The 26811-nt window shown below is 36.9% G+C and overlaps 1 protein-coding gene across 2 annotated transcripts in view; it reads right to left on the bottom strand.

Moving 5' to 3' along the window:
* Kif4a (kinesin family member 4A) overlaps positions 1-26811 on the bottom strand; it is a 112963-nt gene that overhangs the window by 17575 nt on the left and 68577 nt on the right. For both annotated transcript variants that reach the window (XM_060374384.1, XM_060374385.1), the window contains exons 15-22: positions 24250-24353; positions 22995-23139; positions 21780-21890; positions 12107-12190; positions 11335-11448; positions 5265-5420; positions 5057-5157; positions 3736-3865 (exon numbers count right to left, since the gene is read on the bottom strand). In XM_060374384.1, coding sequence (XP_060230367.1) covers positions 3736-3865; positions 5057-5157; positions 5265-5420; positions 11335-11448; positions 12107-12190; positions 21780-21890; positions 22995-23139; positions 24250-24353 — 945 coding nt within the window. The remainder of the gene's footprint in view (positions 1-3735; positions 3866-5056; positions 5158-5264; positions 5421-11334; positions 11449-12106; positions 12191-21779; positions 21891-22994; positions 23140-24249; positions 24354-26811) is intronic.

Raw genomic sequence — 26811 nt, 5'->3', positions numbered from 1 at the left:
AGCAACTTAATGGCTCACCTGAAAGCCCTAGAGAAAAAAAAGCAGACATACCCAAAAGAAGCAGATGAATGGAAATAATCAAAATCAAGGCTGAAATCAATAAATTAGAAACAGATCAGTTCAAAGAGTCAATGAAACCAAGAGCTGGTTCTTTAAGAAAAATCAACAAGATAGACAAACCCTTAGCCAAACTAACTAAAAGGCAGAGAGACACTATCCAAATCAACAAAATCAGAAATGAAAAGAGGGACATAACACAAGAGACACTGAGGAAATTCCAACAATCATTAAGTCTTATTTCAAAAGCCTATATGGCACAAAATTTGAAAATCTAAATGAAATGGATAATTTTCTTGATCGATTCCACTTACCAAAGCTGAATCAAGACCAGGTAAATCAATTAAATAGCCTATATCCCCTAAGGAAATAGAAGCTGTCTTCAAAAGTCTCCCATCCAAAAACAGTCCAGGGCCAGATGGTTTCAGCACAGAATTCTACCAGACCTTCAAGGAAGAGCTAACACCAATACTCTTTAAAACTATTCCACAAAATAGAAACAGAAGGATCATTCCCAAACTCATTCTATGAAGCCAGAGTCACCTCGATACCTAAACCTCAGCAAGACCCAAAAAAGAAAAAGAATTTCAGGCCAATCTCCCTTATGAACATTGATGCAAAAAATACTCAACAAAATACTAGCAAACCGAATCCAAGAACACATCAAAGTTATCATCCACTATGACCAAGTAGGCATCATACCGGGTGTGCAGTGGTGGTTCAATATATGGAAATCCATCAATGTAATCAACCATATACACAAACTCTAATTAAAAAAACCACATGCTCAACATCTCTAGTTATCAGGGAGATGCAAAACAAAACGACCCTGAGATTTCACCTTACACCCATCAGAATGGCTAAGATAAAAAACTCAAGTGACAACACATGCTGGAGAGGATGTGGAGAAAGGGAACCCTCCTTCATTGCTGGTAGGAATGTAAACTTGTACAACCACTTTGCACATCAATCTGGCACTTTCTCAGACAATTAGGAATAGAGCTTCCTTAAGACTCAGCTATACCACTCCTTGGCATATATTCAAAATATGTTCAAGTAAACAACAAGGATATTTCCTCAACCATTTTTGTAGCAGCTTTATTCATAACAGCCAGATTCTGAAAACAACCCAGATGTCCCTCAACTGAGCAATGGATACAGAAATTGTGGTATATTTACACAATGGAATACTACTCAGCAATTAAAAACAAGGAAATCATGAAATCTGCAGGCAAATGGTGGGATCTAGAAAAGATCATCCTGAAGTGAGGTATCCCAAAAGCAGAAAGACATACATGGTATATACTCACTTATAAGTGGATGTTGGACATATAATATAGGACAATCATAGTAAAATCTGTACAACTAAAGAAGTTAAGCAAGAATGGGGACCCTGGTAAGATGCTAAGTCTTTATTCAGAAAGACAAACAGGATAGACATTGGAAGAGAGTGAAACAAGAAACAAGACAGGAACCTACCACAGTGGGCCTCTGAAAGACTCTACCCAGCAGCAAATGCTGAGACTCATAGCCAAACTTTGGGCAGAATGCAGGGAATGTTAGGACAGAAGGGGGAGATAGAAAAACTTGGAGGGGACAAGAGCTCCACAAGGTGAGCAACAGAACCAAACAATCTAGGCCCAGGGGTCTTTTCTGAGACTAATACTCTAATCAATGCCCACTCAAGGTGATAACCTAGAACCCCTGCACAGATGTAGCCCAGGGCAGCTTAGTCTCCAAATGGGCTCCCTAATAAGGGGAACAGGTGCTGTCTCTGACATGAAATCAGTGGCTGGCTCTTTGATCACCTCCCCATGAGGCAGGAGGGAGCCTTACCAGGCCACAGAGGAAGACAATGCAGACAATCCTGATGAAGCCTGATAGGCTACGGTCAGATTGATGATGAGTACCTCCCCTATCAGTAGACTGGGGAAGGGGCATTAGAGGAGAAGAGGAAGGGCGGAATCTGGAAGAGACAATGGAGGCGGCTACAGCTGGGATACAGAATTAATAAATTGTAATAAAAATTTTTAAAAATATATGAAAACTATTTTGAATAAAGCAAATTATTATTATGTAAAAATGAAAATTAACTTAAAATTAAAATAGCAGTAAAGGGTAAGTTTAATTAAAAAATACAAAATAAATAAATGATTAGTAGTGACAAAAACAGAAAGTCTAAACACATTCTGATTTTTTCCACGTCCTATGGATTCTTATATTTTTGGTCGTGAGGTTAGCCTTTAATTGGCTGAGCCATCTCTCCAGCCTATCATATGGATTCTAATAGTGAACTGAAATAATACTACTGGTCTTAAAATATTTTTTATGTGTATGGGTATTTTGGCTGTATGTTTATCTGTACATCATGCACATGTCCGGTGCTCACAGAGGCCTGAAGAAGGTTTCAGATCACCTTGGACTAGAGTTACAAATGGTTTTGAGCCACCACCACATGGGTTCCAGGAATCAAACCTGGGTCCTGGGTCCTCCAGAGAATTAGACAGCACTCTTGGTCACTGAACCATCTCTCCAACCTCATGACAGGACTTTTTTTTTTCCCTAGGCCATGAGTCAATATTTATGCAAAGACAGATATCTTAAAGGTAGAAGCCACGACTGAGGTAATTTTTTTGTTGCTTTGTTTCAAGACTAAAATAAACCTAACATGGACAGTATCTGACAATTCCAAAATTCTGAAACTTTAAGCAGATCTTAAATTTTGAAGAGGAACTCAACAGGATACAACTTATTAGCCACTTCTGTCTGAATATCTGTTTACATGTTAGAACTTGTAGATGTAATTGCTGAAAATGTAGATCTTTCTAGATATACTTCTTTAAGCAAGTCTGACCTACTTTTATTTTCACTACTAGCCTAGACAATGAGTGTTATAAATACCAGTAACCATAAGACTAGTCAGGATTTCTTAGTAGAATAAATCTGCTAGCCCAAAACAAAAATGTATAAAGCGCAAAAATGTGCAAACTTGTGGATTCAGAAATAATATGCTTGTCTTGATTGATCAATTTTGATTCATCTTCTGACAGTTTATGATGAAATCATACATTTAAGAGCAGGGAAGAGGGCTGGGCATGGTGGCACAGGCACATCCCTTTAATCTTAGCACTCAGCACTCAGGAGGCAGAGGCACAGGAGGATCTCTGTGAGTTCAGGACCAGTCTGCTCTACAGAACGAGTTCTAGTACAACCAAGGTTACACAGAGAAACTCTGTCTTAAAACAACAACACAAAACAACAAACAAACCATAAACAAAAAAGAAAAAAAGATTGTTTTTCTTAAAATGAATCTGTATATGTCAAAAGAGAATTAAGTTTTATCCTTGAGAGTATGTCTCAAATATTTAAACAAACACCTCATAGGTGTTTTTAAAAGTACTATAATATTTTATGCTTAACCAGTAACTTTTATGGTCTTTTTCTACTAATAATGGCTCACATAACTGCATACTTGCTATATGGCAGGCATGATGAACATGGCATGATATTTTTCTAAGTAACTTGCTTGTACTTAATTCTAACCAACTTTTACCCTTCAATATTGATATTCATGGGTTTTTTTTTAACACTATGAAAAGTAGCTATAAGCACTGAGAAAGTATCCCAAGGTACCTTCCATTTCAGCTTCTCCAGGTAGCTCTCCTATAGTGATCTTACCTCTCCAATTAAATACTTTATGGCACGTTTGGCTTCTAGAATTGTGGCAATATTCTCCCAGCGTCGTTTTGGCCTGTCTTCATTTTCAGCATCCAGGAGCTTTTGCTGAAGGTCTGCAATTTGAGCACTCCTTTGGGGAGAGAACAGTGAGATTTATTGCGATCAGCCTCAACAGCAAGGAGACAGGGAGGAGCTCTGAGTAGAAAATTTTAAAAAATTATGTATAGAATGATCAGTTAAAAAAGTAATAAGCTCCCTGATGTACCGAAAGTACCCCCCCAAAAATATCCAAATGGCTTTTATTTTATTAAATATTGGTTGAAATCAATGGAACATATATAGTAAGACTTAGAAAAAAATTTTTCTACCTTTTATTTATTTCTCTGTGTATTAGTAGGTGTGTGAGCCACACGCCATGGTGTGTAAAGCTTGTTAGTTCTTTGTCTCATTGTTTCTCAATTATTTTTTAAAAGCCAGGTGTGTATATACTTTATTCTTATTTATTTTATTATTATTTTTTTGCTTTTTCTGAGACAATGTTTCTCTGTTTAGCCATGGCTGTCCTGGAACTCACTCTGCAGACCAGGCTGGCCTTGAACTCACAGAGATCTGCCTGCCTCTGTCTCCCGAGTGCTGGAATTAAAGGCATGTGCTGTAACCACCACCACTTGATTAAAAAAAAAATTTTAGGTAATTATATATTCTAGTTTTTAACCCCTTGTCAGATGTGTAGCTGGCAAAGATTTCCCCCCATTCTGTAGGTTGCCACTTCAATAAAATGATCATGTCCTTTGATGTACAAAAGCTTGTTTTATTAATTTCATGAGGTCCCCTGCAAATTGTCAAAAGCACATGCTATTCAGAATATCTTTTCTTGTGCCTGTAAGTTGAGGTGTGTTCACTACTTTCTCTTCTGTTCAATTATGGCATCAGGTCTCTGAGTTATTTGGAGTTGTTTTGTGTACAGCAAGACAGAAGGATCTACCTTCATTCTTCTAATGTGGCTAACCAGTCTGAACTATACCATACATTGAAGTGAAGATTCTGTCTTTCCTGCAATGTATATTGTAGGCCTCTTTGTCAAAGTTTAAGATACCTAAGTTAATTTTACAGAAGAATGGCACTTACCTCATACAGTATCATAGTAAGTAAATGGATCTAACCTGTATAGTGCTTTGAATATACAGATTCAAAACACAGTTACTTTCTTTTATTCCATAAAACACCTTTGAAAAAGAAGGAAACTCTTGAATGATTGGATTGAAGGTGCTGGTTTGGATTCCAGGCATATCAGTTTAAGGTTCAGATATAGCCCCATTACCTGAGCTCCAGTTCAGTCTCTAGGCTTTCAATCTCCTTTGTAATAGAATCCTCTGCTTCTGAATCTTGGACAGGTACTTCATCAAGTGAGAAGGTGCACCTCTGTAATAGTAGTGGGCAAGAAGGTAGGATTTAAAAGGAAAGAATCCTCCAAAGCAGTGATGATTTGCTGGAAATCCCATGTGATAGCATTTTCCCATGACACTTACTCGGAGTTTAGGAGATGGATTCTCTCCAGATTCTCGTTTTTGTTTGAGCTGTGCCACATCCTGAGCAAGGATTTTTCTATGCTCAAGAAGGTCATTCAGGTGGCGTTTGGCTTCCTCAGTACTGACCATAACCTCAATTTCATTTCCAAGCCAATTCTAAAAGAAATCAGTGAGGTTTGAGTTGGGGATGAGGACTCAACAGGCTAAATCTAGTTGAACTTAATTTCATTTGGACCAAAAACTATGAAATTAGAAGTGAGGTTTTTATTTGTGTCTATATCACTAAAACCATTACCTCTCTAACAATCTTTATCAGAAATATCCTCAAAGTCACAAGAGGCTTTCTATAGCAAACCTTTTTTCTAGCTATCATACTATTTCTATTTATTGTTCCCATAATATTTGGTTTTTTTCTATTCATTAATTATGAGACATGTTTAAAATAGATGGTAGGTACAGGGCTGGAAAGATGGTTTGGCAGTTAGGGGCACTTAATGCTCTTCTAGAGGACTCAAGTGTGATTCCCAGAACCAATGTCAGGTGGCTTACAACTGCCTGTAACTCCTGCTCCTAGGGATCCAATGCTTCTGACCTCCTTCAAACGTCTACATTCATGTGCAAACATCCACATGAACACACACAATTAAATATAATGAAATAAAATAAAGTACAAACAAACAAACAAACAAATAAAGCAGATGGATGGGATTTTAAAAAGAAAATATAATTAGCTAAATTGACTTTTAGAAACAGTAACCTTGAAGGCTAGATATAGCTTAGTGGTAGAATGGGTGCTTACATTCAAAATGCTGTAAATTCAATACCCAATACTAAAAAGAGAAAAGAAATAAAATGCCACAAAAGGAGTTGGAAAGAGCTCAAAAAGAATAAGACCTGTTCAAACTCAAACCAGAAAAAATCCCAGGAGGTGGGAAGCAGGCTTGAAGTCTTAGCTCTAACTGAGGAACTGTTGACAGCTGACAGGAAATGAACAGTTTAGCATCCTTTAGAGATGTGGCTGCTGGTAGGGAGACCACACAGTAGATGGCCACACAGGCAAGAGTATTTGGGCAGCACAAATTGGACTGGTGGGTTTAAAAATAAAAATGAGGACATGAATTGGGTAGGGAGGTGGAGGTGGATCTAACGGGGAGCTTGGGAAAGAAAGGTGAATATGACCAAAACATATTACAAATTTCTCCCAGTAGTAATAAAAATATTACTAAGACAAACAACCATGACAAAATCCCAGTGATTATTCCTGAGAACATTGAGGCTGATGACGACAATGTACTATACTAACAGTGATAAAAAGAAAGCTGAAGCAATATTAGAAAAATAGAATTCCTATGTAAGAATACTACCATGGAAAAAAAAGGCCCAGTTCATCAGGGACAAAATAATTCTCAAAACAAAACACCAAAATCTGTGAAACAAAACTATCTTTCCGCCAACAAAGACAATAGAAGCAATAATTTGTTGTTTATGAGAAACACACCTTAATAAATGCAATAAATTAAAATTAAAAGGGGTTAAAATTACCACTCTAAACACTAATCAAAAGAGAGCTGGAGTGATCATATTAATATTAAAGGAAGGCATGATGGTGCATACCTATAATCCTAAAACTCATGAGGCTGAGGTACAGGATTGTGATAGTGAGGTCGATCTGAGCCTCAAAAATCCTGTCTCAAAACGTAAAACAAGGGGCTGGAGAGACAGCTCAGCAGAGGACTCAGGGTCAGGTCCTAGCACCCATAGGGTGGATCACAACTAACTCCAGCTCCATCAGAGCCAATGCTCTCTTCTGCCTGAGGAGGTTCCAGGCACACATGGGATGCACATAAATAAAGGAAGGGAACACTCATAAATAAAGATATGGATTTTTAAAAACTAAACTGAAACCAATAAAAATGTTGCAAATATGCACATGCCAAACACAAAACTGATCTCAGGCTGTTCAGGTGATAACATGTTTCTTCTTTAGTAAACTTCAGTAGTTTGTATTTTCAGGGAAATTGTCTTGAAATTTCAGTTAAACTCTCAAATTTATTAACATAAAGGCATTCTACTACATTCCCTTACTAACCTTCATTATAATATATATAAAACATACAGTATTATAATGTAGGGCACTACAAAGAGAAATAATGACCATGTTTATGCAGAAACATGCATGCGAACTTTTAAAATAGTAGCTCTATTCATGTAATGCCTTTTTTTTAATGTATTGATACCTACAGAACAGGCAAAGCCATTTTATTCTGGGTACATCTGTCAGGGTTCTTTCAAGGGAGACTAGCATGTGAGTAGGTGAACTGAGTCAGGAAGATTTGTCATCAATGTGGATGGCCACCATCCCAAACATGCTGGAGTCCCAAATAGAACAAAATCTACAGAGGTAGTACAGTTCCTTCCTTTCTTGGAGTTGGGACAGACAGCTCCAAGCACTTTGGCCTGTGGCCTCCAGATTCTCAATGCCTTTGCCCTGTGACTGACAGTTATACAATCAATTTCCTGGCTTTGAAGCCATCAGACTTAGATGAACTGTGGTACTCTTGTTCTGGATCTCCGGCTTGTGGATGGACCACTTGTTTGCCTCCACAACCATGTAAGCCATTTCTCTTCATAAATCTCCCATGCATATTGGTTCTGTATCTCTGGAAAAACTAATATGATTCAAAGTTGTTAGTTAGGTGTGCTAGTTCATGACTGTACTCCCAGCACTCTGGAGGCTGAGGTAGGAGGGCTGCTGCAAGTTAGACACTAGCTATACTGGCCTACCGAACCAGTCCAGGCCATCCCTTGTCTCAAAAAAAGAAAACAAAAATAGACAAAAAAAAAATAGCCAAAGCATTTAACAACTGACTAGATAAATTACGGAAAATCCATACATTTGAATATGACTCAATGAAATAAATACAAAGTGCAAACTATTCATCCAAATAACAGAGATGACTCAAATGCATCACATTAAAAGAAGCCATATTTTATGTTTGTAATTATAAGACTAAAACAAAGACAAGCATAATACAGATCAGCGTATGGGAGGTGCTCATCAATACAGTACTGTATAGCATATATAAGGCATTGGGTTTAATCCTTAGCATTTATTGAACTATCCAGAAAAATACATAAACTTTATTTCATGTCAGTTATGCCTTAATATAATAAACTGGGTAAATGGCATTTGCCATTCTATTAGGCTAAAACAAGTGAACCATAAGATTATTTTCATAATAAAGAAAAAAAACTTCGGAAAAAAATAAAACCAAATTTTAGTAAAAAAGTATTTGTTTTTAGAGCCGGGGGTGGTAGCATATACCTGTAATCCAAGCACTCGGGGAGGCAGAAGCAGGCAGATCTCTGTGAGTTCGAGGCCAGTCTGGTCTACAAAGTGATTCCAGGACAGCCAGAACTACACACAGAGAAGCCATGACTCGAGAAAAAAAATATTTATATAAATATATATATGTGTGTGTGTGTTTTGCCTGAATATATATGTGTGTACCACATGTGTTTTGGGTACTGGCTGGGGCAAGAAAGGGAAGTCTGATGCCCTGGGGCTGGAATTACAAATGGTTAAGATGTGAATACTGGGAACGGGACCTGGGTCCCCTGAAAGAGTAACCAGTTCTTTTAACCACTGAGCTACCTCTCCAAGCTACCTCAATTTGTGATAAAACCCTTAATATTCTTACATCTTAGCTGTAAATTCTATGTAGTCCTAATAAAACTCATAATAGACTTGTCAGAAATTTATAAGCTTCAGATAGAAATGTAGAGAAAATAAAGAAGAAAGAACTAAGGAGGACTTATACCATCTGATGTTTTGAAAATTAAGGGGTAGCATTTAAGACATTATGGTAGCAACATAAAAGTAGATAAGTAGATCAATGTAATAGAATCTACATATAGATATGCAGACATGTAATTCTGACAGAGATAACATGCCAAAATGAAACATGTGTCTACATGTAATGATTAAAAGTACATGATTCAAGAAGAAAATTTAGGAGGAAATCTTAGCAATCCTAAGTTTACTAAAGATCTCAAATAAAACACAAAAACTATGAATCATAAAAGAATAGCATCAATACACTGATATCAAGTAAAAGCCTATGCTGAGTATGGCGGCACATGCCTGGAACTTGATGGTGAAAGTTTATATTATCTAAAGAGAAACCAGAGTAGAATCCTAGCATCGGGAGGTGGAGGCAGGAGAATGAAGAGAGTCAACGTCAGTCACAGCTACTCAGCGAATTTGAGGCCAGCCAGGAATACATAAGGCCTGTTTCAACAAAGAAAACTAAGTAGATAGCTTTGGTATTCAAAAGATTCTATTTAAAAATTAAAAAAAAAAAAAAATAAGTAAGTCACAGCCTAAGAGAAATTTTGCTGTAAAACACATAGGTCATCTATTGGATATATATCCAAGTTATAGGAAGAATTCAAAGTTTATAAAAAAAATACAATCCAGTCAAAAAGTAGGGAAAATATTTGGATACTCCACACAATAAAATACGCACACAAAAGTAGGCTGGGTGTGGTGGCTCAGGCTTTTAATCTCAGCTCTTGGGAGCCAGAGGCAGGTGTATATCTGTGAGTTCGAGGCCAGCCTCATCTACATACTGAGTTTCAGGACAGCCAAGGTTGTATAGAGAGAGACCTTGTCTCAAAAAAACAGCCAGAGAAACAAAAGAAACCCAAAAGCAAGTGATCACATGAAAAGATGTTCAGAATCCTTAGTTATTAGGAAAGTGAAAATGATAACAAGGTACCATTATTCACCCACTGGAATATCTAAAATTTAAAAGACTGACCATAATATAAGTATTGTTGCGAACTTGCAGCAACAAGAACCTCCATTCACTGCTACTAGGAGTGTAAGATGGTACAAACACTTTGAAAAACAGTTTAGTAATTGTTTAATAGGTAAAACACACACTTAGCTAATGAGAAGGCCATTCTAGTGTGGGCTGTCAACTCAAAAGAAATAAGTCATATACGGCTTCAACAATTACTTGGTATGAGTGTTCGGCACAATATCTGTAATAGCCCAAATGAGAAATAACTCAAGTGACCACCAATAGATGAGCAGATAAAAAAAAAAAATCTCACATCAATACAACAAATGGGATGCCACTCAGCAATAAAAGTAATTTATGTATGTAATCATATGGGCAAACATGAAAATGATTATGCTGAATTAGAGAAGGTAAAAAGTAATTCCATTCTAATAAAATTACAAAAAAAAAAAAAAAAAAACCCAAATCTATAGTGACAGAAAAAAAATCTCTTTGCTTTTTCAAGACTGGGTTTTTCTATGTAGCACTGGATAACCTAGAACTCAGCTTGTAGACTAGGGTTGCCTCAAACTCAAGAGATCTTCTGCCTCTGCCTCCCAAGTGCTGGGATTAAAGGGGGAGCCACCACCACCTTGTTATATTTGTTTTTTTTTTTAATTAAAAAAGTCAAAATGTTTGATTTACATACTGTGTATGAATGTTGTGGCTGCATATATGTGTATGAACCACTGGATCCAAACTCTCCATGGAGCTCAGACCTGCTTTGAACTCATGATTTTCCTGCTCAGCTTATCAAATGTTGTGAGGTTACAGGTATGCCACAATACTTGGCCAGGAAGCCTATTTGGGGATTCTATGTGTACTTTTCTCATTGCTTTGACCAACCACCTGAGAAAAGCAACTTAAGGAGTGATTCATTAGTTTTCACAGTATGATGGTGTATAGGTCCCCAAGGCATGAAAGGCATGGAGACAGAATATGAGGTAGGTGGTCGTACTGTGCTGAATACTCGCACTCTTCTCACTCTCTCCTTTTTATTCAGACTAGACCCCAGTCCATGGTATGGAATGCCTCAACATTTCATCCGACTGTATACTTTAATTATGTACTATTCACTGTACGTGAGCAATGACAGGCAGAGAGTATTTTTTGGAAAACAAGGATTTCAGTAAGACCTTCATCCAGAAGACCTTTAAATCAGAAGAAAATTATTGCCTATCCCCAGTATATGTAAGAAAAATGGCAGTTGAAGATGTTTATACCTTCATTTGAGCTGCAGTGCCTTCCATCTCACGGCTTTGAGTCTGTTTCCATTTATCTGCAACCTCCTTTTGCTTTTGGAGAGCAACCTTAAGGCGTTTGTTGGCAGCTGCTGCCTAAATACCAATGGCAATGGTTATGTTAAAGAACATTTTAATTTTCAGCATCTCAGCAAACAAATTCTAGGTTTCCATTCCTACATGAACCAGTTTTTTAAGTCTCCATGGACATGATAACTACTGCTTCAGAACTTGTATGAAGGATATATTTAAAGGAGATCCCACAGGCTGAAAATGTCCGGGAATGTCAGGCATTCCTAGTAGTCTACTTTGTTTTTAAAGAAAAAAAAAAAAAAACAAATTAGAAATAAACCACATTTGAACGGCACAGTTTTCAATACAGGCCATAGTAGAGAAAAAGAGATTAAGCTTTAGGACTTCTTCAGCTTGCATGGTGTACATGCTCATAATCCCAGGACTTAGGAGGTAGAATCAGGAAAATTAGGAGTTCAAGGCTAGCCTTGGTTATATAGTGAGCTCAATGATAGCCTGTATTACATAAGTTCTGGTCTCAGAAAACAAAACAAAAACAAAAACAAAAAAACAAAAAAACCAAATACAAAACAAAAAACAAACCCCCAAACAAAACAAATGAAAAGATTTATGAATTGCTAGCTAATATTGACATCTCCTATTTCCTACAACACTTTGTCAGCATGTTTAAATATGAAGATGGCAATGCATTTGGCACAGCAGACAGGCTTTTCTTACCTACCTCCTCAGTTTTACGCCTGAGCACATTAGACTGTATCTTGAAGTTTCTTTCAAGTTTGAACAGCTCATATTGCCTCTTACGATCCTGATAACAACAACAAAAGTCAGATTTTAACTGATGTTCAGCTAACTAAAATAAAACTTAAACTAAGAAGCCTTCCCAGATGTCCTTTATATTTAAAGCTAAGTACAATTCTACAAGTTGTCTTTATCTTGTCAGAATTAAGATCTGGAAGTTCTAGAAACTCTGTTTGCCTATACATAAAGACCCTTGTCTTCCTCAGCTTGTTGCTCTGTGGCTGAATTCTTCCTTTCTCAGACTTAAGTCAATTATAAATATTACCGTAGAATGTAATACCTGGGAGGAACCAAAGAACATCCAGTGAACAGCCTTGTCCACGTAGGTTGCTACTGATAGAGCTAGAACTCAGGTCTCCTGATAAATAGATCAGTATTCTTTTATGCTCAAATGTATGAGTCTATTGGTCATAAAACCCAGTGGCTGGAAAAAAGGAGAAAGCTATCATAAAGCCAGACATCTAGAAAATTAGGACAACTCCTAATTTTAAAAAGCTTCTCATTTCTGACCAAATCTAGCTCACCCTGAATATTTCTTCTCTGCTGAGAGATAAAAAAAAATTGAGACAATGAACTCAAGTGTATTTTTGTAGTCTTTTGTCACATATTATTTTGGTTTGGCATTTTTTATCTTAATGTTTTCTTTTGCTTGTATATATTATACTTTCCAGTTTTGCATTTTTAAGAGTTTGTATGTATGTGTGTTTCTGTGTACACATTTCTTGTACTTAAAAAAAAAAACATTGTTTGTTTTGTTTGCCTATTTGTTTTCTAAAAAGTGAGAAAGAAGGCATGGAGTTGGGTGGGTATGAAGGATCTGGGAGGAGTTGATAAGGAAAAACAGTAGACAGAATATATTGCATAAAATTAATTTCAATATAAAATGAGTTGAATATGCTGACTCTTGGGAGCAAGCAATTGTGGGGCATGAGTTGCACTGGTTTTAAGTTGGCCTTTTGAAATTATTTGATCCTGAAAATCATAACATGTAATTGCTTAAAACTGGAGTGAAGTTTTGAAATGATCATGAATCCACAACAAATTAAAAAACTGTTTTAAAAAAGAACTATTCCCAGGCATGCAGAGGTGGTTCAATATAAGGAAATCCATCAGTGTAATCCACCATATAAACAAACTGAAGGAGAAAAACCACATGATCATCTCCTTAGATGCCGAAAAAGCATTTGACAAAATCTAACACCCATGCATGTTTAAAGTTTTGGAGAGGTCAGGGATAGAAGGCATACCTAACACAGTAAAGGCAATATACAGCAAGACCATAGCCAAAATAAAACAAAACAGAGACAAACTTAAATCAATCCCACTGAAATCAGGGACAAAGCAAGGCTACCACTCTCTTCATATCTCTTCGACATAGTACTTGAAGTTCTAGCTAGAGCAATAAGACAACTAAAGGAGATAAAGGGGATACAAATCAGAAAGGAAGAATTCAAAGTATCACTATTTGCAGATAATATTACAGTATGCATGAGTGACCCCAAAAATTCAACCAGAGAAGTCCTCCCCAGCTGATAAACACCTTCGGCAAAGTGGCTGGATACAAAATTAACTAAAAAAAAAAAAAAAAAAAAAAAAAAAAAAAAAAAAAATCAGCAGCACTCCTGTATAAAAAAGACAAAAGGCATGAGAAAAAAAATTAGGGAAACTACACCCTTCACAATAGCCATTAATAACATAAAATACCTTGGTGAGACTCTAACCAAGCAAGTGAAAGACGTGTTCGAATAAAACAAAAAACTTCAAGTCTCTGAAAAAAGATACTGAAGAAGATATCAGAAGATGGAAAGATATCCCATTCTCATGGATCAGTAGGATTAACACAGTGAAAATGGCCCTCCTGCCAAAAGCAATTTACAGATGCAATGCAAGTCCCCTCAAAATACCAACACAATTTTTTTAAATATGTTGAAAGAACAATTCACAATTTCATATGGGAAAAAAAAACGCAGAATATCTAAAACAATCCTATACAACAGATTGTCTGGAGATATCTCCATCCCTGATCTCAAGCTGTACTACAAAGCAATAGTAATAAAAACTGCATGGTACTGGCATAGAAACAGAATGGTGGATCAAAATCAAACAGAAGACTCAGAAATAAACCCACACACCTATGGATACTTGATTTTTTACAAAGAAGCCAAAACCATACAATGGAAAAAAGACAGCATCTTCAGCAAATGGTGCTGGCCTAACTGGATGTCTACATGTAGATAAATGCAAATAGATCCATATTTATCACCCTGCACAAAACTAAAGTCCAAGTGGATCAAAGACCTCATCATAAAACCAGACACACTAAACAAAAAAGTGGGGAAAGTCAAACTCATTGGCACAGGAGACAACTTTCTGAACAGAACATCAACAGCACAGGCTCTAAGATCAACAATGAGTAAATGGGGACCTCATGAAACTGAAAAGCTTCTGTAAAGCAAAGAACACTGTCGTCAGAACAAAATGACAGTCTACAGACTGGGAAAGAATCTTCACCAACGCTATATGTGACAGAGGGCTAATATCCAAAATATATAAAGAACTCAAGAAGTTAAACAGCAACAAATCAAGTAATCCAATTAAAAAAATGGGGTACAGAGCTAAACAGAGAATTCTCTGTGGAGGAATATAGAATGTCAGAGAAATACTTAAAGAAATGTTCAAAGTCCTTAGTCATCAGGGAGATGCAAATCAAAACAACCCTGAGATTTCACCTTACACCCACCAGCATAGCTAAGATCAAAAACTCAAGTGACAACACATGCTGGAGAAGATGTGGAGAAAGGGGAACCCTCCTCCACTGCTGGTGGGAACCACTTTGCAAATCAATCTGGCACTTTCTCAGACAATTCGGAATAGTGCTATCTCAAAATCCAGCTACACTACTCCTAGGCATATATCCAAAAGATGCTCAAGTATACAACAAGGACATTTGCTCAACCATGTTTATAGCAGCTTCATTTGTAATAGGCAGAAGCTGGAAACAAACCAGATGTCCCTCAACTGAGGAATGGATACAGAAATTGGGGTACATCTACACAATGAAATACTACTCAGCAATCAAAAACAAGGAAATCATGAAATCTGCAGGCAAAAAGATCATCTTGAGTGAGGTATCCCAGAAGCAGAAAGACACACATAGTATATACTTACTTATAAGTGGATATTTGCTTTATAATATAGGATAAACCTACTAAAATTTCTAAACCTAAAGAAGCTAAATAAGAAGGAGGACCCTGGGTAGGATGATCAATCCTCACTCATAAAGGAAAACAGGACAGACATTGGCAGAGGGAGAAAACAGGAACAGGACAGGAAAGACCTCTTGAAAGATTCTACCCAGCAGAGTATCAAAACCTATGCTGAGACTCATAGCTAAACTCTGGGCAGAGTGCAGGGGATGTTATGAAAGAAGGGGGAGATAGAAAGACCTGGAGGGGATAGGAGCTCCACAAGGAGAGCAACAGAACTAGAAAATCTGGGCACTTGCGTCTTTTCTGAGACTGATACTCTATCCAAGGACCATGCATGGAGATAACTTAGAACTCCTGCACAGATGTAGCCCATAGCACCTCAGTCTCCAAATGGGTTCCATAGTAATGGGAACAGGGACTGTCTCTGACATGAACTCATGGGCTGGCTCTTTGACCATCACCCCTGAGTGGGGAGCAGCCTTACCAGGCCACAGAGGAAGACAGTGCAGCCGTTCCTGATGAGACCTGATAGAGTAGGGTCAGAGGGAAGGGGAAGAGGACCTCCCCTATCAGTGGACTTGGGGAGGGATATGGGAGGAGATGAGGGAGGGGCTACAGCTGGGATATAAAGTAAATAAACTAATTAATAATTAATAAAATAAACAAATAAATTAAAAAAAGAAAGTCTAAAGAAAAAGAACTATTAATTTCACCAATGGGGACTGTAGCTTAGTGGTAAAGTGCTTGACCACCAAGCACAAAGTCTTAGGTTTAATTAGGAGTCACAAGGAAAAGGAGACAGTTAATCATTCTGTACAACTCATGTAATAGTTATATAGTAGGTACTGTGCTAGGTTCTGGGACATAGACATGAAGATGACCTGGTTAATATTCTTACTGAGACTGCAAATGAATATTAAGAGCACACAATTATAACACAGTACAGCATAATTGTAGAATTATAGTTAAGCCGATTTTAATAGGATGCATGTTAGTATGAGGCCAAGGGAATTAAACAGCTAGGAGTCTAAACTAATTTGGTGATACAAGCAAACCCAATGTTCTCACCACAAAGCTTCTTGAAAGAGTAGTGCTTCTAGTTGTCTTTACCTGTGATTAGTTCCTGCTGCTGTTCTGAAAACTCTCCCCTATTTAATTCACTGTCCTGTTCATTGTTATTGTCCCTACTTTCAACAATAACCTCAGTATCATTAGCACTCCCAAAACCTTATTGCAGCATCCTCATCCATTTTCAGTCTTAGAAATTTCATTGCCATTTTATTCTGTGTGAAATAAAGAGATTCTTCTTTTAGCCTTCTCTCATGTTTTCTTTCCTTTCTCCCTTCTTTTCCTCTACAGGCTGCCCTTGAAATGATTGTATTGCTTTCATCTATTCAGTGCTATAGGCTTAGGCTTTTTTTTTTTCTATACACTCCCCACCTCTATAATCATATTAGTCCTGTGGTTTCAATTTTCACATTTCTGTAAGGTAATTCCATAATTATCAACTCTAGCCCATGCTTTCTTTCGAACTAAATTAATATTATTCAAGACCTTTTAGGTCTTTTTGTCCCACTGATTACAACCCTGAAACCAGCATCATCACTACAAACTATCCTTTAAACTTCCCAGCTACTCAAAGCCTAAACTAACTGTTGATGCTTTCCTTGATTCACTTTTGAAAGGCGTATTTTGTATTTGTTATCAGTATGATAACATAAACTGAGTGTGTACTATGATACAGTCACTGTTTTATTGGAAAATGGAAGTGAACAAAAATGAAGATTCTTGGCAATAGAGTATATCTACTACTGTAAAGTATTAATTTAGTGCTTTACAGATAACCCTTCTTTTTCAGTGCTTTTATTAAGATAATTAATACATGAAATCATTTCATCACCTAATGCATGATTCATGGCTTTTGGCATATTCACAGAGTCAACGTAAAAACCAACACAATCCAAGTGTTGCTACATTTTCATTACCACAGAAAGACATGTCATGTCCTTTATCTATCACTCCACAACCTGTCACTGTAACTATTTTCTTTCTATATATCTGCCAATTCTGGATATTTCTTATATCATTATTTGGCATCTTTCACTTAGCATAATGTTTTCAAGTTCATCCATGTTGCGGCATATGCCAATACTGTTTCTTTTGCAATCACAGTATTTCACTGTATGCATATATTTTTATTTATTACCCATTCACTCATTGATACGTCCAGGTTTCCCCTCACATTTTTTGCTAATATCCCTTATGTTCCATGAACATCTGTGTACAAGTTTGACACAGGCATACCTTTATATCTTCTCAGTAGACAGAACTAAGAGTGGAATCTCTGGATCACATAATACCTCTAAAATTATTTATCCTAACAAACTGCCAACCGTTTGCACAGCAGCCGTGCCATTTTCCCATCCTATCAGCAAATGTATGATGTTCCTAACTCCGAATTCTTGCCAAAACTTATCTTTGCTTTTCACAATAATCATCTCAGTGGGTGTGCAATAGTACGTCACCGTGGTCTCCATTTGCATTTTCCTGTGGGCAAATGACACTGAGAAGCTTTTGTGTGCTTTCGAGCTTTGTTCATCTTACAACCGAGTTATGCTTATCGAGGGGTAAAAATTTTATATATTGTGGATACAAGATCCTTGTCAGCTCTATGACTCACGAATACTTTCTATCATTTTGTGTACTGACTGTGTTCAAGCTGGTATTGTTTACCACCTTTTAAGTTTGTGTAATCTAATTTTTCTCTGACGGTCCCTTAGGTATTCCATTAAAAAAAAAAAAAACTTTTGCGTAATCACAAGTTGTAAATCCTAACAACCTCTGCTTTCTGAGTAATTTGTAGTTTTAGCTCTTCTGTTTCTTTAAATTTTATTATTTATTTATTTTGTAGGTGTGTGTGTGTGTGTGTGTGTGTGTGTGTGTGTGTGTGTGTGTGTGTGCATAGAGTGGAGGTCATAGGGGAACTTGGAGGAATCTTTACTGCCATGTGGTTCCCAGTGAATGGACTCAGGCTCAGGGATTTTTATATGGTTTGATTTAATTTTACATGTGGTGCAAGGCGCGTTGCAACTTTAGTACATGATTATTTGGTTGACCGGGCATTGTTTGACAGAAAGACTATTCTTTGTGTATACTGTGCTTATGCAAATGCAAACATATGTGTGTACATGCAGGTGGAAGTGAGAGATGAGCCTGAACTGTTATTTCTCAGAAGCAATCTAGTCTTTTGAGACACGGTCTCTCACTGGGACCTATGGCACATAGAACACGTCAGGCTGGTTGGGTGTTGAGCACATCCCCATTGGAAAGACTATTCTTTCTTCATTGAATTGTCTTGGCACAATTGCTGAAAGACAGTTGGGTTACCAGGTCTGGTGTCACATGCCTATAATCCCACAACTCCTCAGGGACTGTGACAAGACAAGTTACAGGCCAGTGTGTTCAACTCAGTGAGATTAGTGTTGAAAAAAGTAAAAGAAATATATATTAAAAAGAAGACATGGAATAGGGAGGGGAAATTCTTGGAGGAATTAAGAAAGAAAAATGTGGGTAGGATAAATAACATCTAAATACATTGCAGTCATTTATGGAATTACCAAAGAATAAATCTTAAACATTAGAAACTAAAAAAAAAAAAAAAAAATCAGGGTTGAGGATGAAGCTCAACAGCAGAATGCTTGCTTAACATGGGCAAGGCTCCAGATTCAATCCCTGATGTTGGCCCTCTAATAACAACTGACTATAAAGTGCATGACTTTTGACTTTCAATTCTAATCCTCTCATATGTGTCTATGTTTGTGCATTATTAGTCATATTTGTTGTAGCCTTTTCTTCTTGATTACTCTTATATTTCCATCTGGATTGTAGGATTATCTCCTAAATTTCTGTGAAAAAGCCAGATGGGTTTTGCTTTCTAGTACTAGGGACTGAAGTCGGGGCATCATACATGCTGGGCAAGCATTTTATCAGTGAAATTTTGACTAAGATTGTATTGAATCTGCAAATAAATCTGAGGGATGGTCTGTGTTTAGAATATAAAATCTTTCGACCCATGAATATGAACTATCTTTTCCTTTATTTGGTTTTTTAAAATTCAATGTTTTGTAGTCTTCAGCATGAAAACTGAAAAGTTCTTTTGCTAATTATTCCTAAGTATTTGTATTGAGGCTATTCCAAATTGAATTATTTTAATTTTCTGTATATAGAAATAAATTTTCTCTACTTTAAATATTTACTATTTTATGTGGATATGTGTTTACTTGTGTGAACTTATGTGTCCCATGTACATGCATGAGCCTGATTAGCTCAGAAGAAGGCACTGGGTTTCTTGGAACTCGAGTTACAGGTAGTTGAAGGTTGTTATGTAGGTGATAGGAACTGAACCTGGGTCCTATGCAAGAGCAGTAAGCACTTGGCCACTGAGTCACCTCTCTAACCCCCACAACTTATTTTCTTATATTTACTATGTACCCTGTAACCTTTATTGAACTGAAATATTTTAGTACTCCCTCTAGAATTTTCTGTATATTTGATCATGTTGCCTACAAACAACTTTACAGGCTAGAACCTGAATTTTATGGTAACTCTGTTTAACAGATGGTCAATTTTTAAAAGTGATTAGTTAGGCCAGCAGGATAGCTCAGAGGGTGGTAGCACCTGCTGCCAAGCCTATTGACCTGAGTTTAATTTCTGGGACTCACATGTAGAGATAATTGATTACTGTACATTGTCTTTTGATCTCCACATGTGTGCCATGGCACATGTGTCTTCACACAATACATATACATGAGATACATAAATGTTAAGGAATAGAGGCTGGACCATTTTACATTGCACTAGTAAATTTACACTACCACCAACTTTGCTATTTTCTTTTTTAATTGCATCTCTCCCAGTGGATATGAGGTGATATTGCACTGTGGTTTCCATTTGTGGTTTTTATGTGTATAACATATGTACTCCACTAAATTGCTCAGTTGTCTTGATAAGTGTTATTTTGTACTTTATAATATACTATGTTTTTTCTTATATTTTGCCCAAATACCATATATAAAAAGTTTTGCTTGGTTTTGAATTGTCCATTGTTAAGCCTAAACTAACAAACAAAACATCCCCACCCCACCCCCCCAAAAAAAAACAAACGACAAAAACCCACACATGGACACTTTGAAAATCCTTCTGGAAAATGTTATAACAAAAATCTTGTTGGGTGCTCTCTCTTCTTTCCCTGCTTCTCTCTCCCCTTCTCTTTCTCTCTCCTCTCCCCCACCCCCTGCCTCCCCCTGCATGGTGGAAGAAAACTGCTTCCAATAAACCTGCATTTATATACTTCCAATAAACCTGCAAATATATATCTTGCTGGGCCAGCAAGAAGTCTCAGTAGGAGAAGATGCTTGCCACCTGATGACCTGAGTTTGATTCCTGAAATCCACATAGTAGAAGCAGAAAACTGACTTCTTGAGCTGTTGCTGCTCTCCTCTCTTTGCCCAATAAAGCAAATATTATTTTAAAATGATTTTGCTAAAGCAAGTGCTTTTTTTCTTTCTTTCTTTCAAATTACTGAACTACATACTGCCATGACAAGAAGAGTATATATTCCCTGGTGACACTTTTATTTCTTTAGATTTTTTTCATGTATTTTAGATTAGAAGCACCTGGAACTTGCTGAATTGTTTGTAAGATCTTTCTGCTTCTAGCACAGTATCACTGGAGGTAAGCAGAAAGTGTCCCTGTATAGAAATTGTCCGACAACAACACTGAATGTTATCGATGTGGTTCAATGGACATCTTTTGCCTTCTGTTTTATGTCTCATTCTTTTTGGTCCTGTTTTTCTTTTACTGCTTTTATTTTCTGAAGTGACTATTTTTCTTGTCTGTTGTTCTTTTTACAATTAGTTCATTTATTTATTTCTATGTGGAGGTACATACCACGGCACATGTGTGGAGGCCAGAGGACAATCTGTAGTGATAGTTCTATACTTCCATCTTTATGTGGCTCTGGGGAATCACTCAAGTTGTCAAGCTTGGCAGCAAACACCTTTACTTGCTGAGCCATCTCACTAGCCTCCTTTTGCATCAAATCCTTAAACCATTTATTCTTTCTATTCAAGAAATCTGTATTCATATTGCATCTTCCTATACAGAGAAGACATTGTTCAAGGATAGAGCTCACTTATTACTCAGCTTTCAATTTCCCATAGTACTTAATCAACAGCACCTTGTACATGGTAGACACTCAACAGAAAGCAGTTCAATTCATGAATATCACACTTCTGGAGACATCAGATATATAAATAGACTCTTCGATATTACTAGCTCAGAGAGGGGCTCATTATGTGGGCCTTTCAGAAGCTTTAATTAACTTACCTGTTTTTTTAACTGGATTACTTCTTTGTCTTTTTGATGCTTCCACTGTCTAAACTTCTCAGCATCCTCTTTCATTTGACGCATTAACTGTACTCGCTGGTTTTTCATCATCTGTAAGACCAAGCCAAAACTAAACTAAACCAAACAAAATCAGTGTATAAGTCATGTGCACTTTATTCTCAGCTGATGTAAAGATGGGGAAAATACCATTACAGAGGAGAGAAAGGCCAGAGCTAAACTAAGAAGCTATCACTAACAAATGCTGATTAGGCTTGCTACCTTTTGCTAGACGTACATAGGGCTTCCATGTATAGACTATATCAATGGAGACCCAAAAAGTAAGAGAAATATTCCAAAAAGCTAAATCCTGCCCTACATTTACTTTAGACAAATAGTTTCAAGGAAGTATTTTCTTCTTCCTTTTACTTTGGTTTTTCAAAGCAGGATTTTTCTGTGTATCCTTGAATGTCCTAGACTTGTTTTGTAGATCAGGCTGGTCTTGAACTCACAGAGATCCACCTGCCTCTGCTTCCCAGAGTGCTGGAATTACAGACAAGCAGCACTGGGCCTGGATTTTCTTTCTTTTTCAGTGAGGTGCTGGATCCCCCAGAGCTGGAGGTTTTGAGCCACCTGACCAGGGAGTTAGGAACAAAATTTGGATTCTCAGGAAGAGCAGCAAGGGCTTTTAATCACTAAGTAATCTCTCCAGCCCCTCAATAAAGTAAGGAAGATTTTTTTTTTAAAGACAGCGTGTCAGGATGCAACTCCACTGGCCTTGAAATTGCTATGTAGATCAGGTTGACCTTGAATTCACAAAAAACCACCTGCTTCTGCATCCTGGGTGCTGGGATTAAAGGTGGCTCTAAAGAATTATTTTCTAAGACCATAGACAAATTCAACTATCAACTATTAATATTCTGAAGATTTCAGTGTAAATGAGCTGTATTCATTGTCCTGATGTTACAAGTTGAACACCCATATACCTTAAAATATCCTCTAGATGTCTGACATCTTGCTTCTATTTTACAAAATTGTGGCATGTGTTCATGGAAGATTATCAGAACATGGCCACTTAATATTGACATATTTTAATCTTTTGATGTAACATTAAAATTCTATGTGCATAAAAAGAAATGAAAGGCCAAAGCAAAGTTTTATAATTTAGATTCCAGACATTGTAATAGTCACTATATCTCCTGGTTCAGCTTTTATTACCTGTATCTCCTGGTTCAGCTTTGAGACAGTATGCTCACTGTATTCCTTCAGCTTCAAAAGTTTGGACTGTTCATGCAGTTTCTTTTTCAAATCAGCTATTTGACCCTCCAGCTCCTGAAGACGTTTGCGACGGCGCTCACTCAACCTAAACATAGGTGTAACAGGAGTGAAATGGCATATTCTAAAACATGTAACAGAGGACTCCCAGCTTGATAACTTTGATATAGAATCGTCTTTAAAATAATGGTTATAACCCATGCAATCAAAAGCATCTTACTAATGAGAGCTTCATATCAGAGTAAAACAACATATCATTGAGTACACAACAATGAACCGCTTCAAAGATTCTCTTTCCCACCACTCAGTGGCCAAAAGAAGTCAGCTTGCTTTTGGCAGTGAGTGGTGGGAAAGAGTATATTTGAAATAGCTCATTCCTTAGCTGTAAGGAATAATTATGATGATTATTATACAAGGTGAAGACAGAAAGCAAACATTTAATATAACCCTAAAGAGTCAATATAAAATGAAAATAATCATAAAAGCAAATTAGGCTCTTTCTAAGAGAGAGAAGGGTTCTGATTATCTGTCTTAGTTATACTCTTAATGAATCAAGGGGTGGTTAAATTGATTTTTAATTATTAGCTTGTGCATTAACTTTATTCACAAGCGGGGGCACAGAAATTGTCTAGGAGGTCTTAAGATTTTTTTTTTCCAAATGCCAGTTTACATTTAACTTTTTGTAAGTCTTGAATCAATAGCTCCTGCCTGTGAACTCTAAATACTGCTTACTTACTCTTAAAGTAATTCTTGGTCATGGCTGAAAACTGATTTGGGCACTAATTATTTGCTATGTTATAGCATTTTTTTATTGTCATCCTGACATTTTCCTGGAGCTGGAGAGTCGGTGCAAGAGTTAAGAATACATGTTGCCCTTGCAGATCATCTGAATTCAATTTCCAGCACACAGGTTGGGTGGCTCACAACCACTTGTAACTCTATTGTCAGGGGATCTTGTACCATTTTCCGGGCAGCTGCATTCATGTGCACATACCTGCCCACCCCCTATAATTAAACATAATTTTAAAAAATGTAAAAAGTCTCAATTATTTAAATTTTTTTTCGTGTCTAGGATTCTTTTTCCTACCGACTATGTTAAAATAGTTTGGAGGCATGATTAGGTCTTCTACTTCTCTATTCACTCAAAATCATCTTACACATCTGGCAGGGGCTTAGCATTTATTGACTTTATTCTTACTTGGTTTGGTTGACATCCTTCTTTGCTGTTTGAATTTCAAGAAACAACTCTTCTTTTTCCCGCTGTAGACTGAGGACTTCTAATTCCAGATTTTTCATGTTATCCTAGAAATATTACAGGTCAGAGAAAAAGGATTATATAGAATAGGAAGAGAACTGCTTCAACGTTTTGTCTCCAGGAACCATTATTTATTTATTTATTTATTTGTTTTGGAGACAGGGTCTCATTATATAGTTCTGGCTGGCCTGGAACTTGCAAACTGGTCTCAAACCCATAGAGATAGGCCTGCTTCCGCCTCCTGAATGTTTGGATTAAAGTTATGTATAACCAGGCCTAGCCCAAGAATTACTTTTATTAATTTTTCCTTCCTCCCTTCTTTTACTTTTATTTTTTTTTTAAACAAGCAAGGCTTTTTTTTCATTGGCTAGGCTGGACTCTGCTATCCTCATGCCTTGGCTTCCTAAGTGCTAAGGTTACAGAAATTCCACATCTGGGTTTATGAATTTCATTATACTTTTATATCAAATACACACTAAAATATTTCTTTTTTACTTGAAGGAGTATAAAGCTGTGTGGTAGCAAGGTGTGTGTGTGTGTGTGTGTGTGTGTGTGTAAATATATACATATATATATTTGGACTTAAGGTTCAAAGGCCTGGATTTGAATCTTAACTATAACACTAAGTGTATCATAGAAAACCCCTCTTAGTCCTAGTTTCTATGCTGAAAAGATTTAATATAGTAGTTCTGACACCACTATCAATAAAGGGCTTCTTGGAGGTTGTCTTTTGGCCTGTGCCTGGAAACTCTAATTTTTTACTTGACTAGTAACAGTGGTTCACTTATGACTAAACTATGCAAATACTGTAATTTATCCCAGAATGCCTATCTTCTTTCAGGGGGTATAGAATTATAGTATGCACAAAACAAACAGAGCCTATATGATGGACCCTGGATTCCTAGGGTCAGGGGGTTGAATCTTTCCTGGTAAAGAATATTTCACATATCATTACATAAATGAAAGAATAAAATATTCCGTGTGACTTCACTGGGAGAGGATATTTGGAAGCTTGTGTTTGGTTTCTTCTGGATTTTGTCTGGGGCTTTTTTCCTCTTTGCTCATTTTGCTTGTACCCTTTCGCTAATAAATCTTAATGTGAGTATGACTATTGGATGAATCTTTGGAGTCTCTCTAGTGACTGTCTTGATTTAGAGGTCCTCTTGGGGTCTCCTGAGTTTCTCTACCAGTAGAAATAACATGGGACAGGTGTAGTGGTGCATGTGCGCGACTAGAACCTTATCTACTCAGAAGGCTAAAGGAGGAGAAGCACTTGAGCCCAGAAGTTGGAGGCCAGACTGGACAGTGCAGTGAGTTCCATCTCAAAACAAACAAGTAGGCAGGCAGGATTCACTAATATTTCTTCATAGGGTGGCTAAGAAGATAAAACAGGATTAAGTGGTGAGGACATTTTATAATCTGTAAAGAGCTTCGTAACTTGTTTTTTTGTTTTGTTTTGAGGCAAGATGTCTTCTGGCCCCGACTTCCCTATGTAGCTGAGGATGACCTTTAACTTTTGATCTTCCAGCCTCTGCCTCAAAGTGCTATGATTACAAGCTACCAAACCCAGTTTAATTGGTGCTAAGGATCAACCCTAGAGTTTCATTCAAGCTAAGTAAACATGTTACCAGATGGGCCTTCAGCCCTCAGTATTCTTACATTGGAACTTGCAAACTTATCAGTTCAATAGCAACTGAACTTCTACATGCATTTAGGCAACAACTTTTAGAAACTGAAATTTGGATGCTTTCTAGGCTATAAAAAATCCCTTTGGTTAGATTCTATCTTGTCTTCATTACCAAAACCAAAGAAAACTGGCTGAATAGCTGAGTACCAAAGTTACATGAAGGCTCAGGATCAGTACAAGACAGACAAAAAGAAGCAAAAGCAGATTAGGGGCTGTATCCAAGAACACTTATAAATTTGCTAGAGCTGTTTCCGTGCAACAGGCCAAGTCACTTCCATATAACCAATGGAAGTCAATAGCATTGCTTACAGGTAACCTGCATACTTAAACTGGTTGGTAATAAAGGAAAATAAAGAGTACATGAATATGCATTTCTATTCAATTATGACTAGCTTCCTATAAAAATAATCCAGATAACACATATAAAAGATAAGACTGCTTGACTCTCTTAGTCTTGCCAAAATTCTAGCACCTTCTTTTCAGAAGGAACTATAGCTTAGTATTGATCGTCCAGACATTTCCCTATTTACATGTGTATATATTACATATCTAAACTTTTACATCTATAAAATACATGCATTACATCTTGAGTAGAAAATGTTATATATGTAGATGTCTGCAATATATAACCATATGTAAATAAAAATATATACTATACATATAATATACATTCATTATCATCCAAGCTGGTTATTTCAATTTCCACTTGCCATTTAAGGTTAAGTTGTAGCCTTACTAATGTGTGATATCACAATACTTCCAAATTGTCACTAGCTTAATGGATAAAAAACAGTATCATATCCACATTTAGTCACTGA

Source organism: Meriones unguiculatus, chromosome X (genome assembly GCF_030254825.1).
Source record: "Meriones unguiculatus strain TT.TT164.6M chromosome X, Bangor_MerUng_6.1, whole genome shotgun sequence".
NCBI lineage: Eukaryota > Metazoa > Chordata > Mammalia > Rodentia > Muridae > Meriones > Meriones unguiculatus.
The sequence above is the reverse complement of the archived record's forward strand: the minus strand, read 5'-3'. Positions and strand labels throughout refer to the sequence as shown.